Source organism: Typha latifolia, chromosome 7 (genome assembly GCF_019914945.1).
Source record: "Typha latifolia isolate L0001 chromosome 7, TyphaL0001v2, whole genome shotgun sequence".
In the NCBI taxonomy this organism is placed as follows: Eukaryota; Viridiplantae; Streptophyta; class Magnoliopsida; order Poales; family Typhaceae; genus Typha; species Typha latifolia.
Window position 1 is genome coordinate 279922 of NC_133092.1, and position 18688 is coordinate 298609.

Below are 18688 nucleotides of genomic sequence, written 5' to 3' on the forward strand. Positions count from 1 at the left end.
CTTAAATTAACGACAAAAACTCTTATATAAACAGAAGGCATGTAAGAGCAAGTGGAAAGTTCAGTTTCAACATTCAGTGTAAGCACATACTGCAAAACTCATTAAAGATGTTTGTGCAGAATTTAGATCTTACTAAGCAGGAATCAAATTCTAGCAATTGTAAGTTTATTTATTTATAAATTACCATAAATAAAACCTAAAGAGAGACAAGATGTTTCAATACTTATCCTTGTCCTCTGAAATTCCTATAATCAAACACTTAATTCATTTTCAGGAGTTAAGGGCTCAAATACTGATTCCACTTCAGCCATGTCGACATCCTCCAGTGCTGCGGGATTCCATTTGGGATTCTGCAAAGAACCACGCAGGGAACTTTAATAAAGTGATATAAATAAGCTCACTTCTGATAGGTGTGAAATGGAACACTACGACCCCTAGAAAGAATTACCAAATAGAGGATCCCCTGGAACAAGAATGTAAGAATGAATGACCATGGTTATGTAAATGTGTAACATCTTGGCATTAATATGCAACCACTCTTTCCATTCATGGCAATGAAAGAGAAACCAACTTTCACGGAGAACCATAGTATACATCACCTTGTTATCAAGACATTATATTGGTTCATATCCTGAGAAATCTTTGACATCCATTAAGTGTCATCATATCAAGCTATACAAACACAGGATTCTGAAATTTCAATTATTCAGCAATCAAATATACCCAAATTTTGGAACCAAAATTATGATGGAAGTTATTGGGCTTTCGAGTACGTATGTTTGTAATATGATGTAGCACGCAACTGAAAATGAGTACTCAAAAGTCAAAAGTAAGCATGTCTATGTTGAAGCATCTTCCATAAATAGTGTGAAATAAATGCGATACAGCAAAAGGCACCTAGATGCAATCCTAAGTAGGGAAGGCAGGGTTAAAATAACTCAGAAGAGAGATAATATGCACTAGACAAATACTTAACAAGACACCCAAAGAAAGCTACTATCCAACAGACTTCTCCATTATTACAGACTACCATGGTCAAATCACCTTGGATGGTCAAATAGAAAATAATCGAAAGATGGATGCAAAAGCAAAGAGAGCAGCAAACACCTAAAAAAGATGAAATTTCACTGAAATGTTCTGCCTCCTCATTGTGTGCAAATGCTCACTAATGAAATGAGAAAAATCACAGATAAGGAAAAAAAACACTTGGAAACAAATTCTCTGCATTAAGCGGTAACTTAACAGAAAACCACAGGGGTTCTCATTATCCATTAGACTTCTCCCCTATTGCACAGATAACATAGTCAATCATCTTGGAAGGCTCTACAAAAAAATGAAACATGCTGCAAACACCTTTACAAGACTCTTTAGGTGGGTGAAGTCTATTCAGGTGCAACAGTAACTGTTGCACCTTAAATATAATTGCGCACAAGTCTCCGTCTTTTCTCTTTAAATGTTTTTCTTTCTCTGTTGGCAAACAAAAGGAGTACAGACAAACTAAAGAATCTTGTCTATCATCCAAATAGTTAAATTTGTTCTTCCTCGCTTCAGATGTGGCATTAAACATTATATGAAACTCAACATGTATTTCAGCTCCCTTCTTCATTATTTCCTATATAGGATTTTTTATTGTCTTATTCATACACCCTGTACCAATGAAATCCTACAATTATCACTGGCTAAGGCATGGTTTGATGCATTCCGTTTCCTTCATCAAGGAAAATTAATTAATCTGAACTCAAATTGGTGATTTTTAACATGAGTTTAGCATGTAGAGGATCTTGGTCCTCTAGCAATACTGCTAGGCTTTCATGCATTGGACTTGCAGAATTCCTAGATAATTTAATAGCTCATTTATCTTGTGTCCTTTGAGGATTGCAGTATCTCTTATGCTCAACTAGTTTCTTAGAGGCACCTTGATGTGAAATAACGGGTTGTTAGGATTCTAGGAACGACAATGGAGAAAGAAAAAAAAAATGAATAGGGTTTTATACCTCCATTCTCAACTAGGGTTTCACACCTAAAACTTGCACCGGAGATAAATAGCTACAAATTTTACACCTCCATTCTCAACTAGGATTTCACACCTAAAACTTGCATTGGAAATAAATCGCTACAAATTTTATTTCTTTATTAACTTCAATTGAGTAAAAAGTTGGCATATATATAGACCTTACAAATGACAATAAACAAATAACACTTTAAACAATTGTAGAAAAACAAATATAACTCTAAACACCATAAATTACAAATATATAATAAAAATAATTAACTTAAAGAGGAATTGCACTAATACATGTGCCCGTGTAATATGTCATTGATGTTCGTATCATTCTCCCCGAGTGGGAGAGAACTCAACTTTGTCGAGTGTGTCCTCTGTAGTATTCATATTGCTCCAATCTCACAGTTTCCTAACACTTCAACTCACTTCATTCAAGCAAAATATCATCAGGTTCAGTGATAGGTTTCACATGTCCACCTAACAAATAATAGTTTCACACCCAAGTTTTTCTAATGATAGGACTTGTTCTTTAGTGACTTCGAGTAGTGAACTGAGACTTTTCTCATATTGCTTTAGCTTGCAGGGCTTCTATCATTCCAAGTCATTTTAGTCAAGCCAAGTATCAACATGGTTAGGGATAGGTTTCACACCTTCACCCTCAAGCTAAAGTTTCACACCTAAATCTTCTTAATGTCAAGACTTGTCATCAATTTTAGAAAAAAACACTGATCATAGAGACGAGAGAAGTCAATGGGGATGCGATAGCGGTGGATGGTGATTGACGGTTACAAGCAAGTGACGATAGGTAGTGGAGTTCAGAGAAGATGGTGTTGGCGGTGGTGGAGAGCAACTCTGGTTGTGTCGGGAGTTGATGGAGAGCGACATTGGTGGTGACAACATTAGTGGAGAGCACTGCTGGCGACGACAACGTCGACTAGCTATGGGAGTCTAGTAAAGGAATTGAGAAAGGTAGGTTTAGATATGTTGAGGTTGAATATGACTTAAGGCTAACATGTGGGAATGTGTTGGGGTTAAGGCTAATGGGTCAGATTAGGTTGGATACTAATAGATTTGAGGATTGAGTTGGTGAGTTGAAATGGTTTGGGTCTGAGTTAGTTTGAGTTCAGGTGAGTTTGAATTTAATAGGTAGGTGAGGAAATTTTGGTAGATATGACAAGGAAGAAAAGAAAGAAAATTTTAATATTTGGGGGAGGGGAGGTTTTAAAATTCGAATTTTGGGATAGGTTTGGGTAGTTAGTATTTGTTAGGAGGGATAAGAAAAAAAAAGATTCGTTGAAATCTCAAGGAAAGGATAAACCATTAAAATTTGAAATTCACGAAGTACTAAATTTGAAATACACGAAATTCAAAAATTTGAAATTCTCAAAATTCTGACATTCGATTTTTTTTTCAGTGCACCTATAACAGAGAAGAAGGTTAATTTAGATGATGATTGACTATTGGATGATGCAGGAACACTCCATGTCCACAATTTCGTAATACCGATTGATTCTTCTTATTCCTCCACAATGGTGAGTTTCTCATGCGAATGTGGTAGAGTTCGTGATGATAAGACATTCATAATGCAAGTGTCAAACGATAGACAATTGTAGAGCGGCTCATGACCTGGAAGGCCTATCTATACCAAATGGAAATGGTAATAAAGATTAGGGAAGATGGGTAGGACGAATAAATTAATGGATGGCAGAGAGAGAAAAATGTGGTTTGGAGAAGATTTGAATTCTAAAATCATTGCTTTAATACCAAAATAATGTGAAACAATGGTCGTTAAGATTCTAGAAACGATGATAGTGAAAGAAAAAAAAAGAATGAGGTTCACACCTCCATTATTTACTAGAGTTTCACACCCAAAATTTAGATTGAAGATAAATCTTGAAAAAAAAATATTTCTTCTTTAACTTCAATTGAGTAAAAATTTAGCTTATATATAAATCTTACAAATGACAATAAGTAAATAACACCCTGAACAACAACAAAAAAGCAAATACAACTCTAAACACTATAAATACTTAAATAGTAAATATATAATAAAAATAATTGATTCAAGACTAGTTTCCTAATGGAGGAACTACATTGATACATATGTTCGTGTAATGTCATTGATGTCTGCATCACAACTTTGCTGATAATAATTTATGTTTGGAGTTACTTTAGCTTATCAATCAACATGGCATATTGGCATTTGCATGTCTTTTAATTTGACATGTTAGTTGTTAATTGTTACCTTATGGACAAGTTGGTTGGGAATTGGGAAATCTAAATAGTTCTCAAAGCTTGAAGAGTACTTAATGGTTTATTATATTCCATCCTTGTTCAAGCCAAACAACATATTTCTTACACAAATAACTGCCAAAGGTAGGTAAAATATGGTCTCAGTAAAAGAAAATACCTGGTCCTTGTCCACCAAAACTGCCCGAACACCTTCAGCAAAATCATGTCGAATTGAGGACCTCAAGGCCATGCGATATTCAATTTTCATAACACCATTTAGCTGTTGCATAATGCAGCATAAGATAGAAAGTCATACTTTATGCGTACATAAGCTAACTGAAACCAGGACGAAGCTTGACTATCTGACGGCTTACTTTTGACATTTGGTAATTATCATTTCCTTGTGCAGATGCAACTTGGGAAAAATGCTTCTGGGTTAAACAAAGAGAAAAGGGAGCACCTTTACCAAGCCCAGCAAGAGCATCACTGGCCCATTCTGCCACTGTAGCCAGAAACAATGATGAGATAGATCATCTAATAGTTAATGCCCTAATTGATTTTCACAGGGCCATTCTTTTATTATTTTGGTTTTCAGCCAGGAGATATATTTTGCGCTTTTATTATTCTAGACCACTAGATGCAAAATTAATGGGAATTGTCAATTCATGGGACATGTTTATTGTGGTACCAAGGTACAGTCAATGCCAATCCATGTCAATTTATTCATTAAGTCGTTAGATTGTAAATAAAATATTTGCTTCACCGAAATGTTGGCTTCATTAGTTCCCTATTTGCATGCGTCAGTTCTGTTTTGCCAGAAGAAAAATATCGTATGTTTTAATTGTGATTATCAGGAAAGTGCTATGAGAATGTAAACCCATCCCTTCTCTTCCCTATTTAAACCAATCCCATAACAAGAGAAATTTCACGGTCTAGCATGTTGAGAAAATTAAACATCAACGTGATACTGGTACACAAAGGTGTGAAACTATCAGCAAACTTAGCATCATTTGCATCTTAGTGGATCCTTGCTCTAAATTGGGATTGTATCCAAGAGTATACCTGCAGCATCTGTACTCATTTGATGCTTTCTCAGCTCTTCTATTGTCTCAGAGACTGGTTTATGTGCAGCAAAACAAGAAATGATATGAGGCAAAAGAATTTCCAGCTTAGCTTCTGATTCAGGCTCCTTATGATAGTTTGCTAATAGTGCCTGAACATCTTTATGAGGATCATCTGTGCTGCAACCACAAAATACATGAGCTCAAGGAACCTCAACAAGGTCAATAGATAAATGTATCCTAGACTGATTTGTAGCATTTGAACAAAACCAAGAAACCAGATAAACTACAGTTTTACAATAAAATTATCTTCAAAATGTCAGCTTACATGTACTCGTATTTAAAAGATTTATAGATCTATTGATTACAACAAATGTCAAAAAGAGAATTTTAAAAGAAGAAACAATTAGCATTGATTCACACTTCAACCAGAACACCTTAAGTGCAGCTGCTAAAAGCAAATCTGTCCTATCTTGCAAATGCATTTTTTCAGAAAATCCTAACAAAAAAGTTGATTGAATTAGCCTGTATATGTAAGACCTTAGTTGATGACAAAAGAAACACAAAAATAAGAAAGGAGAGGGAAATCAGACACCTAGAAACTTATGCAGACATTGTGCAATCTGCTAAACAGGAATCTAACAGTGCAAAGAGAAAGAAGGATGGAGATGGGATTTTGAAGTATAATGACAAAAGGGAAAGTATTGCACAGGAAGTACAAAGATAAACAAAGTAAAAGCCTACTACATTTTCAAGTCTCTTTTCATATTTTCATCACCAAAAAGAGGAACTGTTTAAAAACCTCAAATGCTCAGATTATCAACTCAATCAGAAAATTTTATGATGGAAATAATGGGCTCCATGATTATGAAACACTAAGGGCGCTTTAGAAGGTTAGTGTTGTGATATGCCTCTTCAAAACATCATTGAATGGTTTAAAAGAAGCTATCTTAAAAAAAAATTTATATCAAAGCCTACGTATGATGATTGTCTCTACATACAGGCTCACAATACGTCCTAGAAATCATAGCCACTCTTTCGATTGTGTTTACAATATAGAGCTAGTTTCACCACAATATTCAAATAATAATATTCCCAGCTCGTTATTATACATACATCACACATCTGCTGCATTAACATAGGCAGCACATGAAGTTACCCCATAAAGCATAGACTTGGATGGAGAGTTCCACCCTATCATTTAATTTTCTTGGCCTCGTCAATCAGAATATGAGAGATTGCATTACATTTCATGGAGAAGTGGTATCTTTAGAAAATATAATAGCAGCGTCCGGACATCTGACATCATACTAAAATAATTGTCTTTAAAATATAAAATAACCTACTTTTCCCTAATATGTTATTTCAGAACTTAAAAACAGCTAGGTAGGTACGTTGTTAGCACCGCATAATAGTCCCTCATTTTCTCAAGTGAGAAAATTAATATATGAACAAAACAATTAAAATTATAACTCTTTCAAATTGACCAGAATAAATGGCATTCCAAAAATAAGGATATTGAGAAAACTGGTAGGTCTTCTATTCATGTCAATATTTTAAGGTTTTATGAAACATTAGGTAGTTCATTCTGATGATTTGCGCGTAGAGGTCCTAAGGTGGTGAGGCAAGGTTCAGAAAGCAAAAGAAAAAAAATTCAGCAACATACAAGTTTATACTTAGAAGAGCTTCTTTTAGCAAACCCAAGCTCCCAGATAGGACATAATGAGTTCCAAGACCAACATATAATGCATCAGATGGTGAGGAAATTCTTTTGCCAGTCATTCCAAGGTAATAACCTGCAACAAAATAAGTACATTTGTGATAAGAAAAGGAAGTATGTTGTGATACAATCACGCAACAACAAAAACAAAGCTTATAATCTCAACTATTTGAGATCAGCTCTATGAATTATTTTCTCCATTCATCTCTATTCAGTGCAACAGTAGAAGTACAGACAGTTGGTTAATTTTGTAAGCCTCACACCCAAATATTTAATACATCTTTTGTTAAATATAGCCAAAGTCGTTCTAAAAGTAATGAGCCCCAAAGTATGACAAGTTGAGATCATAAAGAGAAATTTAAGCAAGCCAGAAAGTTGGGGACCACTTTAGAAATAATGCAATTAAGGCCCATAGGCCACAAACATGTGACATGATTTATTCCAATGACAATATTGACTTTGTCTACATAAATATACAAAATGACATAGTATAAATTTTGAAGTATACTTCATAGGAATCTATGATCAAATTGAAGCAAGACTCAAATATTGGGATTGAGATCAGCCGTCTAAAAAATGATATACATCGGCCGCCTTATCAGCCATTTCAATATCAAACTATCTTTAAAATTACGTAAAATCCTAAAAATTATTTTAAAATGCAGAAAAAATCTTAAATTATTTCTAAAATTACAGATAATAAAAATATATATAAATTGCTCAGATATTAGATATTAAGTCTGAAAAACACTCTCTCTCTATTGCTGCAGCAAAATAAGTGCTGCAGAACAGAGAGAGAGAGAGAGAGAGAGAGAGAGAGAGAGAGAGAGAGAGAGAGAGAGAGAGAGAGAGAGAGAGAGAGATAGGAGAAATGAGAAACCCAAAAAAATCAAATAGAAAGAAAGGACATATCCAAGTGCAGTGTTGTTGTATCTGTCAATGGAGGAGCTCTCGAAACTTCTATTTTGACGGATCAACATTGGGAACTTTGTCAAGGTGCACGTGAGAGAGAGAGAGAGATGAGATGTGTGTAGTGCTTGCTAGGAAAGGGACGCGGAGATGGTATTGATGTCCCCGGTCGGATCCAAATGGCATCCAACCTATTTAACCCATATTGGGTTGTGTTAGGCAATCTGGTTACAACCGAGAAATGACTATTTTCGGGGTGGAATCAGAATTGGTCAAAACTAAGAACCATGAATTTCAGAGTTCTCTTGGAAAATTCCAATGACTTGAACAAAAAGAAGAAACTATAACGGCTATGCAATAGGAAGCATACAATAATCCAAGATATATTCCAAGATAGTACAAAGTGAAGGAGAAGGATTTTACAATTCTACAAAATAGCATTCCAAGATATAACTAATGGCTTGGAGTGATATTTTAAAATATAGGCTTGATCAATTTTTGAGATAGCAGGGCAACAGGTTATGATGTGAATATTGCAACTGCGGAGAGCTATGTTCACATTCAACAAGTATGTAAAAGACAGATGCTGTTGAGGCACAAATTTCCAAATTTACTAAATGCAATAAGTGAAAAATTACAGTACATACCAACTGCTCCTCCTCCTGGACCCTGTGCAGAAATGTATGCAAACCCAACATCAGGAAACAAGCCAATTCCATTTTCAGGCATGGCCATAAGTGTCCTCTGTCATACAGTGACATCAGCCAGATAACATCATGAGAGATGGAGAGCACAGTAACACCAGATAAATCACAAAGTTTGCTCATATAAATTATCTTTGAAGCACTATAGATAATTATACCTCGGTGATAACCTTATAGCAGCCATGGCCAGATAATCCAATTCCAAATCCCATGGTTACACCATCCATTAAGCATATGTAAGGTTTCTTATACTCATATATCTTGCATATAAGTGAATATTCAGCTGCAAAAACCTGTCATGCAGCAAAACTCAACAATGAGACTATTAAGTTCACAACAATAAGAGCATATTTTCCAGGAAAGACATACAACACAGTATGCTATTTAGAATCTCATGTTCATAGATCTCAAGCAAAGCAAGAGATCCTACCATCAAAAAATTCTACATTGACATAAAATGACTTTCACAGAAAAAAAATAAAGTGTTTATTCATTAAGAGATGTTATATGAGCAACAAGGGCATGAGTGATATCTTACGGAAGATATTTCTTGGATGCATAAAATTCTAATAAACTGGATATGCTCCCAACAGTTTCAGCCATGACCTTATGCAAATGATCAGGAGTTTCAATTACCGACTGAAATTCACCAACTTAGACTCTAATTCTAGCAGTACTGCAGTAGTGTGTTCCAGTTTCCAATTATTCAGTAGGAAGTATCAATAGACTACTATTTCTCCCATTTTCTCCAATAGAAAGAATGGAACACATTGAAACCGCAAATTGAAGTGACTTGTTGTCTTGTTCACTTGTACATTTTTGTCATGCTCAATAATATTTATCATGGCTTCAGAATAGGCAAGACACCTTTTGAAAAATATGATTTAGAAGATATTCAAACCTTAGGATGATGGACTAAATGAGCCTTTTGATAAACTAAGGCATGCCAAATTGCCAAGAAAATGATAGAATTATGAAAAATCTATAAAAGAACTACAAATAAGATTAACAAACTGAGAAAGAAGGTAGAGAAAGAAGGAAAAAAAATTGATAGTTCTCTATCGGCAAATTATGACATGCATCTAAGTCTTCTTTGACCTCAATAATTTCTGACATTTCGCATCTGATAGTAATCTGCTTCACATCCCCTCCTGCATTTTACACTACTAACTTTGTTATCATTTGCACAATTTGCACAAGCACAGTTCAAAGATATTAAGATATGTATTTGTTACTTAGCTATAAGTAAACAGCTGCATATCAAAAGTGAAACAAAAGTTATAGCTTATCCTATCGAAAGACCTTTGGTACAAGTGATGTAGATTTGTCCTTTTGAATTTCTGCTACAACACCCTTAATATCCATTCCTGCATTGGCCATGAGCATGAATTCATCCTCAGATCATAACCAATGCTCTGGAATCAGAAGACAGAGGAAAGCACTTCAAAAATCTCAAAACATTTTTGCAATCAGTTACAGTTTATAAAGACCAATCACCTGCTGAAAATGCACGGGGCGAGCTGCTCTCCACCAGAACACATTTGATATTCGGATTAACTTCCCACTCCTCCAGATAGCTCTTATATTTTATGTCCATCTCTGCACCACATTATCTTTGTAGTCACTCCCCTTCCACTACATAAAGTATTACTCTAAAATCTAACGCAAACAGTTTTACCAAGGATAAAGAAGTAAAGAAACAATAATATATTTAATTTGATTTGTCAATCGTATCTTTTATATCTAAGATGGATTTTACTGGTTCTTGTGCAGCAAGAATTCAAGAGCCTCACAAAAAAAAAACCCCATAAAAATAAGACACTCATTAGAGCATTTTTATACTATTTCAGATAGCATGCAACCGGTTCTTGTTCCAGTTCAAAAAGTCAACAATAAATCCAGTACGAAATATTGGCGGGGTGATCGAATGTGATGATGGCAACGCCATTATGAGAAGAAGCAAACTAAAGATATACTTAAAACACCAATCTCAAGAAAAATTTTACTGATTCAAGTGGCATGCACCTGGTTCTTGTGACATCGAGAATTCAAGAGCTCGAAAAAGAAAACGAACACGAATTAGCATAAAGACATAAGGAAATCGCAACTCAAATTCAGGCGTTGAGGACTTTGGCTTTTGAGGCGATTGAAGGTGATGACGGCAACGCCATTTAGGAGTTTATACCTTAACACGGATGTTAAGAATTTTTTTACTGTTTCAAGTAGCATGCACCTGATTCGGTTCCTGAGACATCGCTAATTCAGGAACTCGAAAAAGAAGAAATCGAACACGACTTAAGATGAATGCATAAGGAAATTGCAACCTATATTCATGGCGTTGAGGGCTTTTGGGCGATCGAGAGTGATAACAGCGACGCCATTAGGGAATACCCTCCCCTTAACAAATTCCTCCGCGGTGCCCGCCATGGCGGAGAAGGTGCGAGAGAAATCGGAGGCTTTGCGGAAGGTAGAATGGATCAAATTAGGGTTTCGTGCGAGGGATTTGGATCTCGAGAAGGGGATCGAAGAGAAGGGACGCGAGGGTTTTAGGAGGATTTGGAGCCGAGAGAGCAAAGCAGGCATGTCTCGGAGAAAACAAGAGGTAAACAGAAGAGGTGGAAAACTAATTACGTCTTTGTCTGAGAATGGAGGGTAATTCCGTAATTTAGTGATCGCCACGATCATTGGACATGCGAGGGGACAGATTATTTATTATTATTATTATTATAAGAAAATCCATAATCGGATAATAAGAAGTATTTTTGGAGAGTAAGATTAACAAAATTATGAGATTAAAGCTCGTGTTAAAAACTGATACATTCTCGAATAATAAAATAGATAATAGATTTATCAGGCCGATCACTCACACGACGTGTATACACAACTAGAAAATGTTAGAATATATATAATAATAATAATAATAATAATAATAATAATAATAATAAAGGACAATAATACCTTTAATTAAATGGTTTTAAATTTAAAAAGTAATCAAAATTGATAGGCTATGCACATAAATACGTAATTTAGAATGGCATACAAACAAATAGGCAGGTTTTGAAGGGTATATTTGCACACGAAAACCAACAACGAAAGGATATGGAGGTAAATAACGATTCAGATAAGGGTATTATATTACATACAACGATAAGAAAAAGATAAAGCTTTATAAGCGTCTTTCAGAAATTTCTGTTACTACGACGTGTCCCAGTAGCCCGCCCAAATCTCTCTAACGTACTCTGGCATCTTGACCCTCCACGTAATCGATTAGACCGATCCGGCCCGTCCATTTCTTCGTCGTTTGCTACCGAGAACCTGGAATCCTTTTAATGCTATTACGTCAGCAGGTAAACTCTAGCCGTTAGATTAAGATCTGACGTGCAGAATCGCCGTAGTCCTCGTGAATGCGAGCTGTAATTTGCTTTCCTTTCGGTTTTTCTATTTTTGTGGTCTAAACCCTAGGTCTCGTGAAATCAAGGAAACCCTAGCCCGTTGGTATTCTAGGGTTGAGAAATTACCTCCCGAAATCTCATCACATCAAGGTATTTTCTCCCGAGATCGATTCTGTTATACTTGGCGATCGATTCCGCCATTGATTTGGTCCTGATCGATGGGCGAATTGGTTTATATGGGTTGTTCTATTTCATTTATGTGGTGTTCTAGCACTTTTATTTGATTAATTCGGATTGTGAAGAGATCGATAGGGGAAATGACTCTAATCGATTTGTATGCTATCCAGCGTTCGATTTGTGTTCACATTGGGAGCATGCGAAGGATATGATGCTCTTAGATCCGACACTAATGTTCCGATCATTGTCCCATGTATGATGGATGGTAAAATTTGGAGAAGCTGGTTTTTCTCTTCTGGATTCGCTATTTGCATATGGATGTTAGCGTCGAGAAACCTGGTACATCCGATAGTACTAAAAGATCGAGATCTCTGGATCTCCAGAGTATCTATGCTAGGAAATCAAGGAGTTCTGCAAGAAAATCGTGGTCTAAGAAGGGGAGTGCTGCTGTGAATCGAGAGTCCAAAGCATCAAAGCGGAAAAGGAGCTCCACATTGGAGAACAGGGTATCTGTGAGGCGGAAAAGGAGTAAAACGGAGGTTTCTTTTAGTGCTGTTGAGTCTGCTGCCAAAAGGCAGAGAAACAGTTTGAATGCACTGAAGGTGAATACAACTGGGTCTGTTTCTGGTATTGAGAAAAAGGAGACTGTTAGCAGTCTAAATGCTTCTGCAGCCAAATTGGATACTTTAATTTGTAGTGTGGAGAATTTGGGCGATGATATTCCTTTACCCCTGGCAGGTCAGGAACACCTCCGAACTCTAAGCATCAGGAACCTGGAGAATTTGATTGGTTCGGGTGACCGTACTGATGTACCAAAGCGGCCTCGGGGCGTATTGAGGCAGAAAAAGCCTGAAAATTCTAATAGTCTAAAGAGGTTTGCAAGTAACTTTTGTGGTAAGAGCAGTCATGATGCTCATAATGATGAAAAATCTGGTAACATTTTCCCATCCACTGAGGTGTTAACCTGTAAGCGAAAGAAGAGATCCAATGATTTTAAGGAGAATAGAGTTGGTGGAGATAATTCTATTGATTGCTTCAAGAATGCGACAAGCAATTCTGTTCAGCTCACCAGGAGAAATGATTGTTCCAGAAAACACTCCTCTAAGGTAAAGAAAGCTGGCCTTTCTGATAAAACACCTATACTTGATGATGGTGGGAAGTTTTATGGAGACCTTCAAGAGGACAATGAGGAGAATCTTGAACAAAATGCTGCTAGAATGCTTTGTTCCCTGTTTGATCCAGTATGTTCTGGATTCCCAGGGAATAGAACATCATCTCCATCAAAATCAGTAAATGGGCCATTGCCTCCTCAATCAGCTCATGAGAATATCAAGGGTTCACAAATAGAAGTTACTAAAGTGGTTGGTGCTGGTAGAGTGTTGCGCCCAAGGAAGTGTTATGGAGACAGTTTCAGTAGAAAGCGTCGTCATTTCTATGAAGTCTATCCTAAAGATTTGAATCCATTTTGTATTGTAAAACAGAGGATCAGAGTATTCTGGCCTCTTGACAAGAGTTGGTACTTTGGTCGCGTTAAAGAGTATGATCCAGTAACAAGATTGCACTATGTTAGATATGATGATCGTGACAAGGAATGGATTGACCTCCGAAATGAGAGGTTTAAACTTTTGCTTTTCCCAAGTGAAGTTGCTAGTGTATATAATAAACGCTCAGGATTGGCAACAAATTTAAAGTATATGAAAGAGAAAGAGTACACAGATGACAGTAGTATGGACAGCTCTACAGAATCGGAGCCAATCATTTCATGGTTGGCTCAATCAGCTCATCGAGCGAAATCCTCTCCAGCTAATACTGTTATGAGGCAAAATCATGGTCAGCCAACTAAGGATTCTCAAATGTCTTATTCATTTGAGGCCAGCAGATGCATGGATGTGACCCCATCAAATATTGATCCAAATATATTATTCAATAGTTCAATTATGCCACAGAGCTCAATCAAGAACACTAGTGAAGTGTCTTTGCTGAACAGCAGGAGTGGTGCCAGAGATAGAAAGTTTTCCTTTGTTTATTTTAGGAGACGGTTTTGCAAGAGACCAAAGAGTTTTGTGGACATTTTGGAGCATGAATCTGCTCCTGGAAATACCATGGGTTCCATCAGCATTTTTGCTTCTCTTTCTGACAGGACATCTTCTGCAGAGGAACACTGTGCAGCCACTACTTTATTGGAACTGACCCCAGTCATGTTTAGATTGAGCTTGCTGCTGCACTACATTTATAAGTGTGTGTACGGAGCTGATAGCGTTTGTCTTAGCCGTGCACTGTTTTTTCTTCAGTATGGCAAACTGATGCGTGTGTGGCCAATGGTTCATTTGGAAATAGCTGTTTTTGATAATGCTCTAGGTTTTAGGTATTTTTTGATTGAAGTATGTTTAAGATTGGCAGTATCGCTTGTATGTTTGCTTATAGGCACATTTCATCAGTGTACGCAACAGTTTGACTTCAAGGAGATGCAAACACCATTCACATCAATCAGGTTTAAGATTTCAGGCGTGCACGAGAGAGGAAGTCAGATTATGTTCGTGTTGTTCAGCTTCTTTAGGTTGGAGAGTTCAAGTTGGGTATATCTGGATCAAAAACTCAAGCACCACGGTGTGAAATTGAAGGAGCTACCAAAAGCTGACTGTTCATACTCTAATATCAAGAATTTTACTGATGGCAATTATCAGATAGTCCCCACCTCACGGGATCCAATTTTACCTGAGGTATCTTGTTAATCAACATAGAATTATTTATTTCTTTTACTGATCAACATGCAACTATTAGGTGTTTTACGTAATAGCATTCATATGGTTGCTTATTTTATTAATTCCATTTATTTTGTTACTTTGTAAATTGAAACTGACTTCTTGTCGACTCTCTATCATACAGGGCCTTTCAAAAGAGTATGACAAAGACCTTATGCATCAGCTTTTATTTGGCAAATCAGATGCTAACCTTGTCATCTGTCCACTTGATGAGAAGGATACTACACCTTTAGTTTTACTTGGTTTTCATCTCAAATTTTTAACTGAAAACAATGTATCTTCTATTCGCTTCCAAAATCCAATTTCATTTGTTTCTGAAGAGCGTACAGATAATGACAAGTTGAGAGCTGATGTTTGCTCTCATGTTGAAGATCCTTCTGACCAAGCTTCAGCAATTACACTTGAGATGATTGGATATTCCTCAGGCCAGGCTGCTTCCAGTTCTGGAGGTCTCACTCTTGACTATGCAAAAGTACTGACTGATGCACTCTCCGCTAGCAATGATGACGATTGGATGAGGCCTTCTATCAATTCCTTCAGTAGAGAGGTTACTGTGACTGGAAGCACTGAAGGAAGCAGGGATGATGGAAAGAACAAAGATGACAGTACCGTCGTCCAATTTGAAAGACCTTCATGCGAGACTGGCTCATGCCCCGGAGCTGAGAAGCAATACTCCTCTCATTCCCAATACTTCACTCCAGACAAGTCTGAAGGTGGGCCCTACTCCTGTGAGGATACACCCAACAAGGATGGAGTAGGTATGCAATCTGCACCCAATTTGGTAAGCGAAATGAATGGGCATTCAATCCGTTTTGCTAAACCAACTGCTCCAAGGAGTGCATGGCATCGTAATCATCATATTTCAGTTTCACGATCATTTGGATATCGTTCAAGATTGTGGCTGGAAGATTCCATGTGGAATGGCTTCGTTAGTGGTTCTAAGAAGCCGCGAAGTCAAGTTTCGTACTCGTTTTGCCCTCAAGGTGATGAACTAAGTTCAAACTCTCGAAACAACCATCGTAAAGCATATACATATAAGAATGTAAAGAGATTATCTGGAAGTTCTGGAACCCCTGATAACTTCCTAGATTCATTGATCTGTCATGCAAATGTCCTCATCACTGTAGGTGACAGAGGATGGAGAGAGTGTGGTGCTCAGGTCTTACTTGAATTTGATGACCAGCAGGAGTGGAGGATATGTATAAAAATTTCAGGGGTTATCAAGTATATTCACAAGGCATCTCACATTTTGCAGCCTGGAACCACAAACCGATACACCCATGCTATGATGTGGAAAGGTGGAAAAGATTGGTATTTAGAGTTCCCCGATAGAGGACAATGGTCTCTTTTCAAGCAAATGCATGAAGAATGCTACAACAGAAACATTAGGGCTGCCTCCATCAAAAACATTCCTACTCCAGGTGTTCGCATGGTTGCTGGTGGCCATAATGTCAATGCTGAGGTGCCTTTCTTACGCAGTTCAAAATACATTCGGCAGGTTGGGACAGAGATTGATATGGCTCTTGATCCAGCACATGTGCTATATGACATGGATAGTGGTGATGAAGAGTGGGTTTCAAAATTAAGATTTTCGGATTCCAAGGCGAGTAATATATCTGAGGTTACTGAAGATTTGTTTGAGAGAGTAATGGACACATTCGAGAAACTTGCGTATGCTCATCACTGTGACGAGTTTAATGCTAATCAAATAGAGGAACTCATGGCTAATGTTGGGCCATTGGACATCATAGAAGTAATCCATGAGTATTGGCAGGTTAAGAGGCAGAAGAAAGGATTGCCTCTAATTAGGCAGTTTCAGGTGATATTTTCTTAAATGCTTTGTCATTAGGCATCATGTTCACATTTCCACGCTGCTGCTAATCAATTTTCATCTGTATGTTTTACGTTATTATACATTGGTTAATTTTATATGACAACTATGACGACTTCTCATCTTGGTTATTTCACATCCATATAGAACTGCTATAAAGAACTATATACATGTTTATATTGCTAATATTATGCACTCATAATGGTAATACCATGCACTCATGATTAGAAGATCATTTAGCCATATCTGAACTAGCTGTTTGGTATTTTCTGCTTGGTGTATATTTCAGTCTCATAATTAATAATTCTAATGTACTTGGAAGTTCATATTGTCTTGCTCTCATAGGTGGAAGCTTCGTCTGATTTCAAGAATCTAGTGATCGACCATGTTTGTGATTCTTCTTATTTTTCTCCTTCTTGATGGTTTGCCAGCATCGAGTTTGTGGCCTTCTCTTTGCAATCTTTGCATTAGTTTAGCGGGCTTTGGACTTTAAACTTTTTTACTGAGACATTATAGGAATTAGGAACTATCATTAAATGATTTTTTAATGTCTTGTCTTCTCATAATTTCTCTTCTTGCTTCAGCCTGCACTGTGGATGTACTACCAGAAGCAACTTAAAGAATGGGAATCAGCTATGAGCATAATGCGCAGCTCACCAGATAGCTGCCAAGATAAGGAGCGTTTGATTAAAAAACCGCTGATGTTTGCCTTCTGTTTGAGGCCACGAGGACTGGAATTACCTAACAAATGGTTGAAGCAACGATCCCATAAGAAGATCTTGTTCCCAGGCCACCACAATTCTTTTGTGAGAGAGCAGAATTGTTTCTACAATTCAGGTACTTATTTCTTCTTCTTTTTTTAAAGATTAGTTTATCCCACGAAATTATATTTCCATTTTGAGTTTGCATATCTGATACCAGGCAGGAAATTGGCTGAAGTATCGGTTAGAGAGGAGAGGGCCATACTTAGCATCCCTAGTTATGAATCTTCTGATTCATTTGGTTGGCATCAGTCTTCGTCGAGTATTTCACCGAAGGACACTGTGAAGATGGAGTCTTTAGACTCTTTACCCTACTATGATGTTACAGATAGAGGTCCTCCTCTAAAATCCTACATATGTAGTGTAAAGAAGAGGAGAATGTTCCCATCCTCTGAGAATTGTGAAGTTGCACCTTTCTTGCGTGCTCAAAGATTTAAGAGAAATGGAGCCTGTCGTCGGGGTGCTGACATGTATGAATTGTCGAAACCAAATAAGTTACCATTTGATACATTTCAGGATCTCAAAGTGGATCTTGATGAGGTAATATTACAGGATGCATCAAGTGCTGCTCAGCATGCATTAACCATGGCTAGGCTTAAAAGAGAAAAAGCTCAGTGGCTGCTGCACAAGGCTGATCTTGCTCTTCATAGAGCCACAGTTGCACTTATGACAGCCGAGGCAATAAAATCATCTGAAAGAGATTTAATTGGTGCTGGTTAAGATTGAGAAGATTGAAGAGAATCAGATTTTGGTGCAAGCGGCGATTGTAACCACATTTTGTGGTTATAGTTGGGCTCACTGATTTCCTGGACAGAAATTTTTGTCAGGGATTGAGTAATCATCCTTTCTGGAGATGTGTTGTCATTACTCTTGGTTTCAAAGAAAGTTTATTCATTGTGGAATTGTGCAGAGCCATATGTTTCAGTCATTTTGTCCAGCTGCTTTCTTTTAACCTTTTGGGCTTCACGTTGTACCTCTTCAATTAGAAATGGAGTCTTACTCCATTCAGGAGATAGTCTGCCGTGTTTTTTTTTTTTTTGGTTCCTGTACAGCAGATTTTCCATCTTTTTCCCACTGTCTTGTTAATTTTCCTAATGATAGTGCAGTTCACCCGAGATGTTCTCGATCTGTTTAACA

General features: G+C 37.1%; 2 protein-coding genes across 4 annotated transcripts; one reads left to right on the top strand and one right to left on the bottom strand.

Moving 5' to 3' along the window:
• Positions 1–42: 42 nt before the first annotated feature.
• On the bottom strand, positions 43–11265 carry LOC140792443 (3-hydroxyisobutyryl-CoA hydrolase-like protein 3, mitochondrial). Of its 2 annotated transcripts, none has more exons than XM_073143450.1 (10): positions 10953–11265; positions 10126–10873; positions 9931–9995; positions 8787–8921; positions 8572–8668; positions 6962–7091; positions 5297–5475; positions 4609–4736; positions 4413–4514; positions 43–350 (listed from the first exon to the last, which is right to left on the bottom strand). In XM_073143450.1, the coding sequence occupies exons 2-10, from the start codon at positions 10223–10225 to the stop codon at positions 252–254; spliced, it is 1035 nt and encodes a 344-aa protein (XP_072999551.1). In that variant the 5' UTR covers positions 10226–10873; positions 10953–11265; the 3' UTR covers positions 43–251. The 2 variants fall into 2 exon arrangements, with proteins under 2 accessions (XP_072999551.1, XP_072999550.1); XM_073143449.1 differs by having other exon boundaries at positions 10126–10227; positions 10953–11262.
• A 794-nt stretch (positions 11266–12059) lies between these two features.
• LOC140792352 (uncharacterized) lies at positions 12060–18686 on the top strand. 2 transcript variants are annotated; one of them, XM_073143304.1, is made up of 5 exons: positions 12060–12170; positions 12368–14917; positions 15084–16778; positions 17375–17627; positions 17712–18686. In XM_073143304.1, the coding sequence occupies exons 2-5, from the start codon at positions 12512–12514 to the stop codon at positions 18269–18271; spliced, it is 4914 nt and encodes a 1637-aa protein (XP_072999405.1). In that variant the 5' UTR covers positions 12060–12170; positions 12368–12511; the 3' UTR covers positions 18272–18686. The 2 variants fall into 2 exon arrangements, with proteins under 2 accessions (XP_072999405.1, XP_072999404.1); XM_073143303.1 differs by having other exon boundaries at positions 12081–14917.
• The last annotated feature ends 2 nt before the right edge of the window (positions 18687–18688 follow it).

Bases quoted from the DNA above. Each gene is read 5' to 3' on its own strand.
- LOC140792443 (XM_073143449.1), bottom strand. From the start codon at position 11,211: ATGCCTGCTTTGCTCTCTCGGCTCCAAATCCTCCTAAAACCCTCGCGT. The intron at 9,996-10,125 runs GTGATTGGTCTT...TGGCCAATGCAG, and splicing joins GCCCCGTGCATTTTCAGCAG to GAATGGATATTAAGGGTGTT. The intron at 8,922-9,930 runs GTCTTTCGATAG...GCTGCATGACAG, and splicing joins CTACATCACTTGTACCAAAG to GTTTTTGCAGCTGAATATTC.
- LOC140792352 (XM_073143304.1), top strand. From the start codon at position 12,512: ATGGATGTTAGCGTCGAGAAACCTGGTACATCCGATAGTACTAAAAGA. The intron at 16,779-17,374 runs GTGATATTTTCT...TTCTTGCTTCAG, and splicing joins CTCTAATTAGGCAGTTTCAG to CCTGCACTGTGGATGTACTA. The intron at 17,628-17,711 runs GTACTTATTTCT...ATCTGATACCAG, and splicing joins GAATTGTTTCTACAATTCAG to GCAGGAAATTGGCTGAAGTA.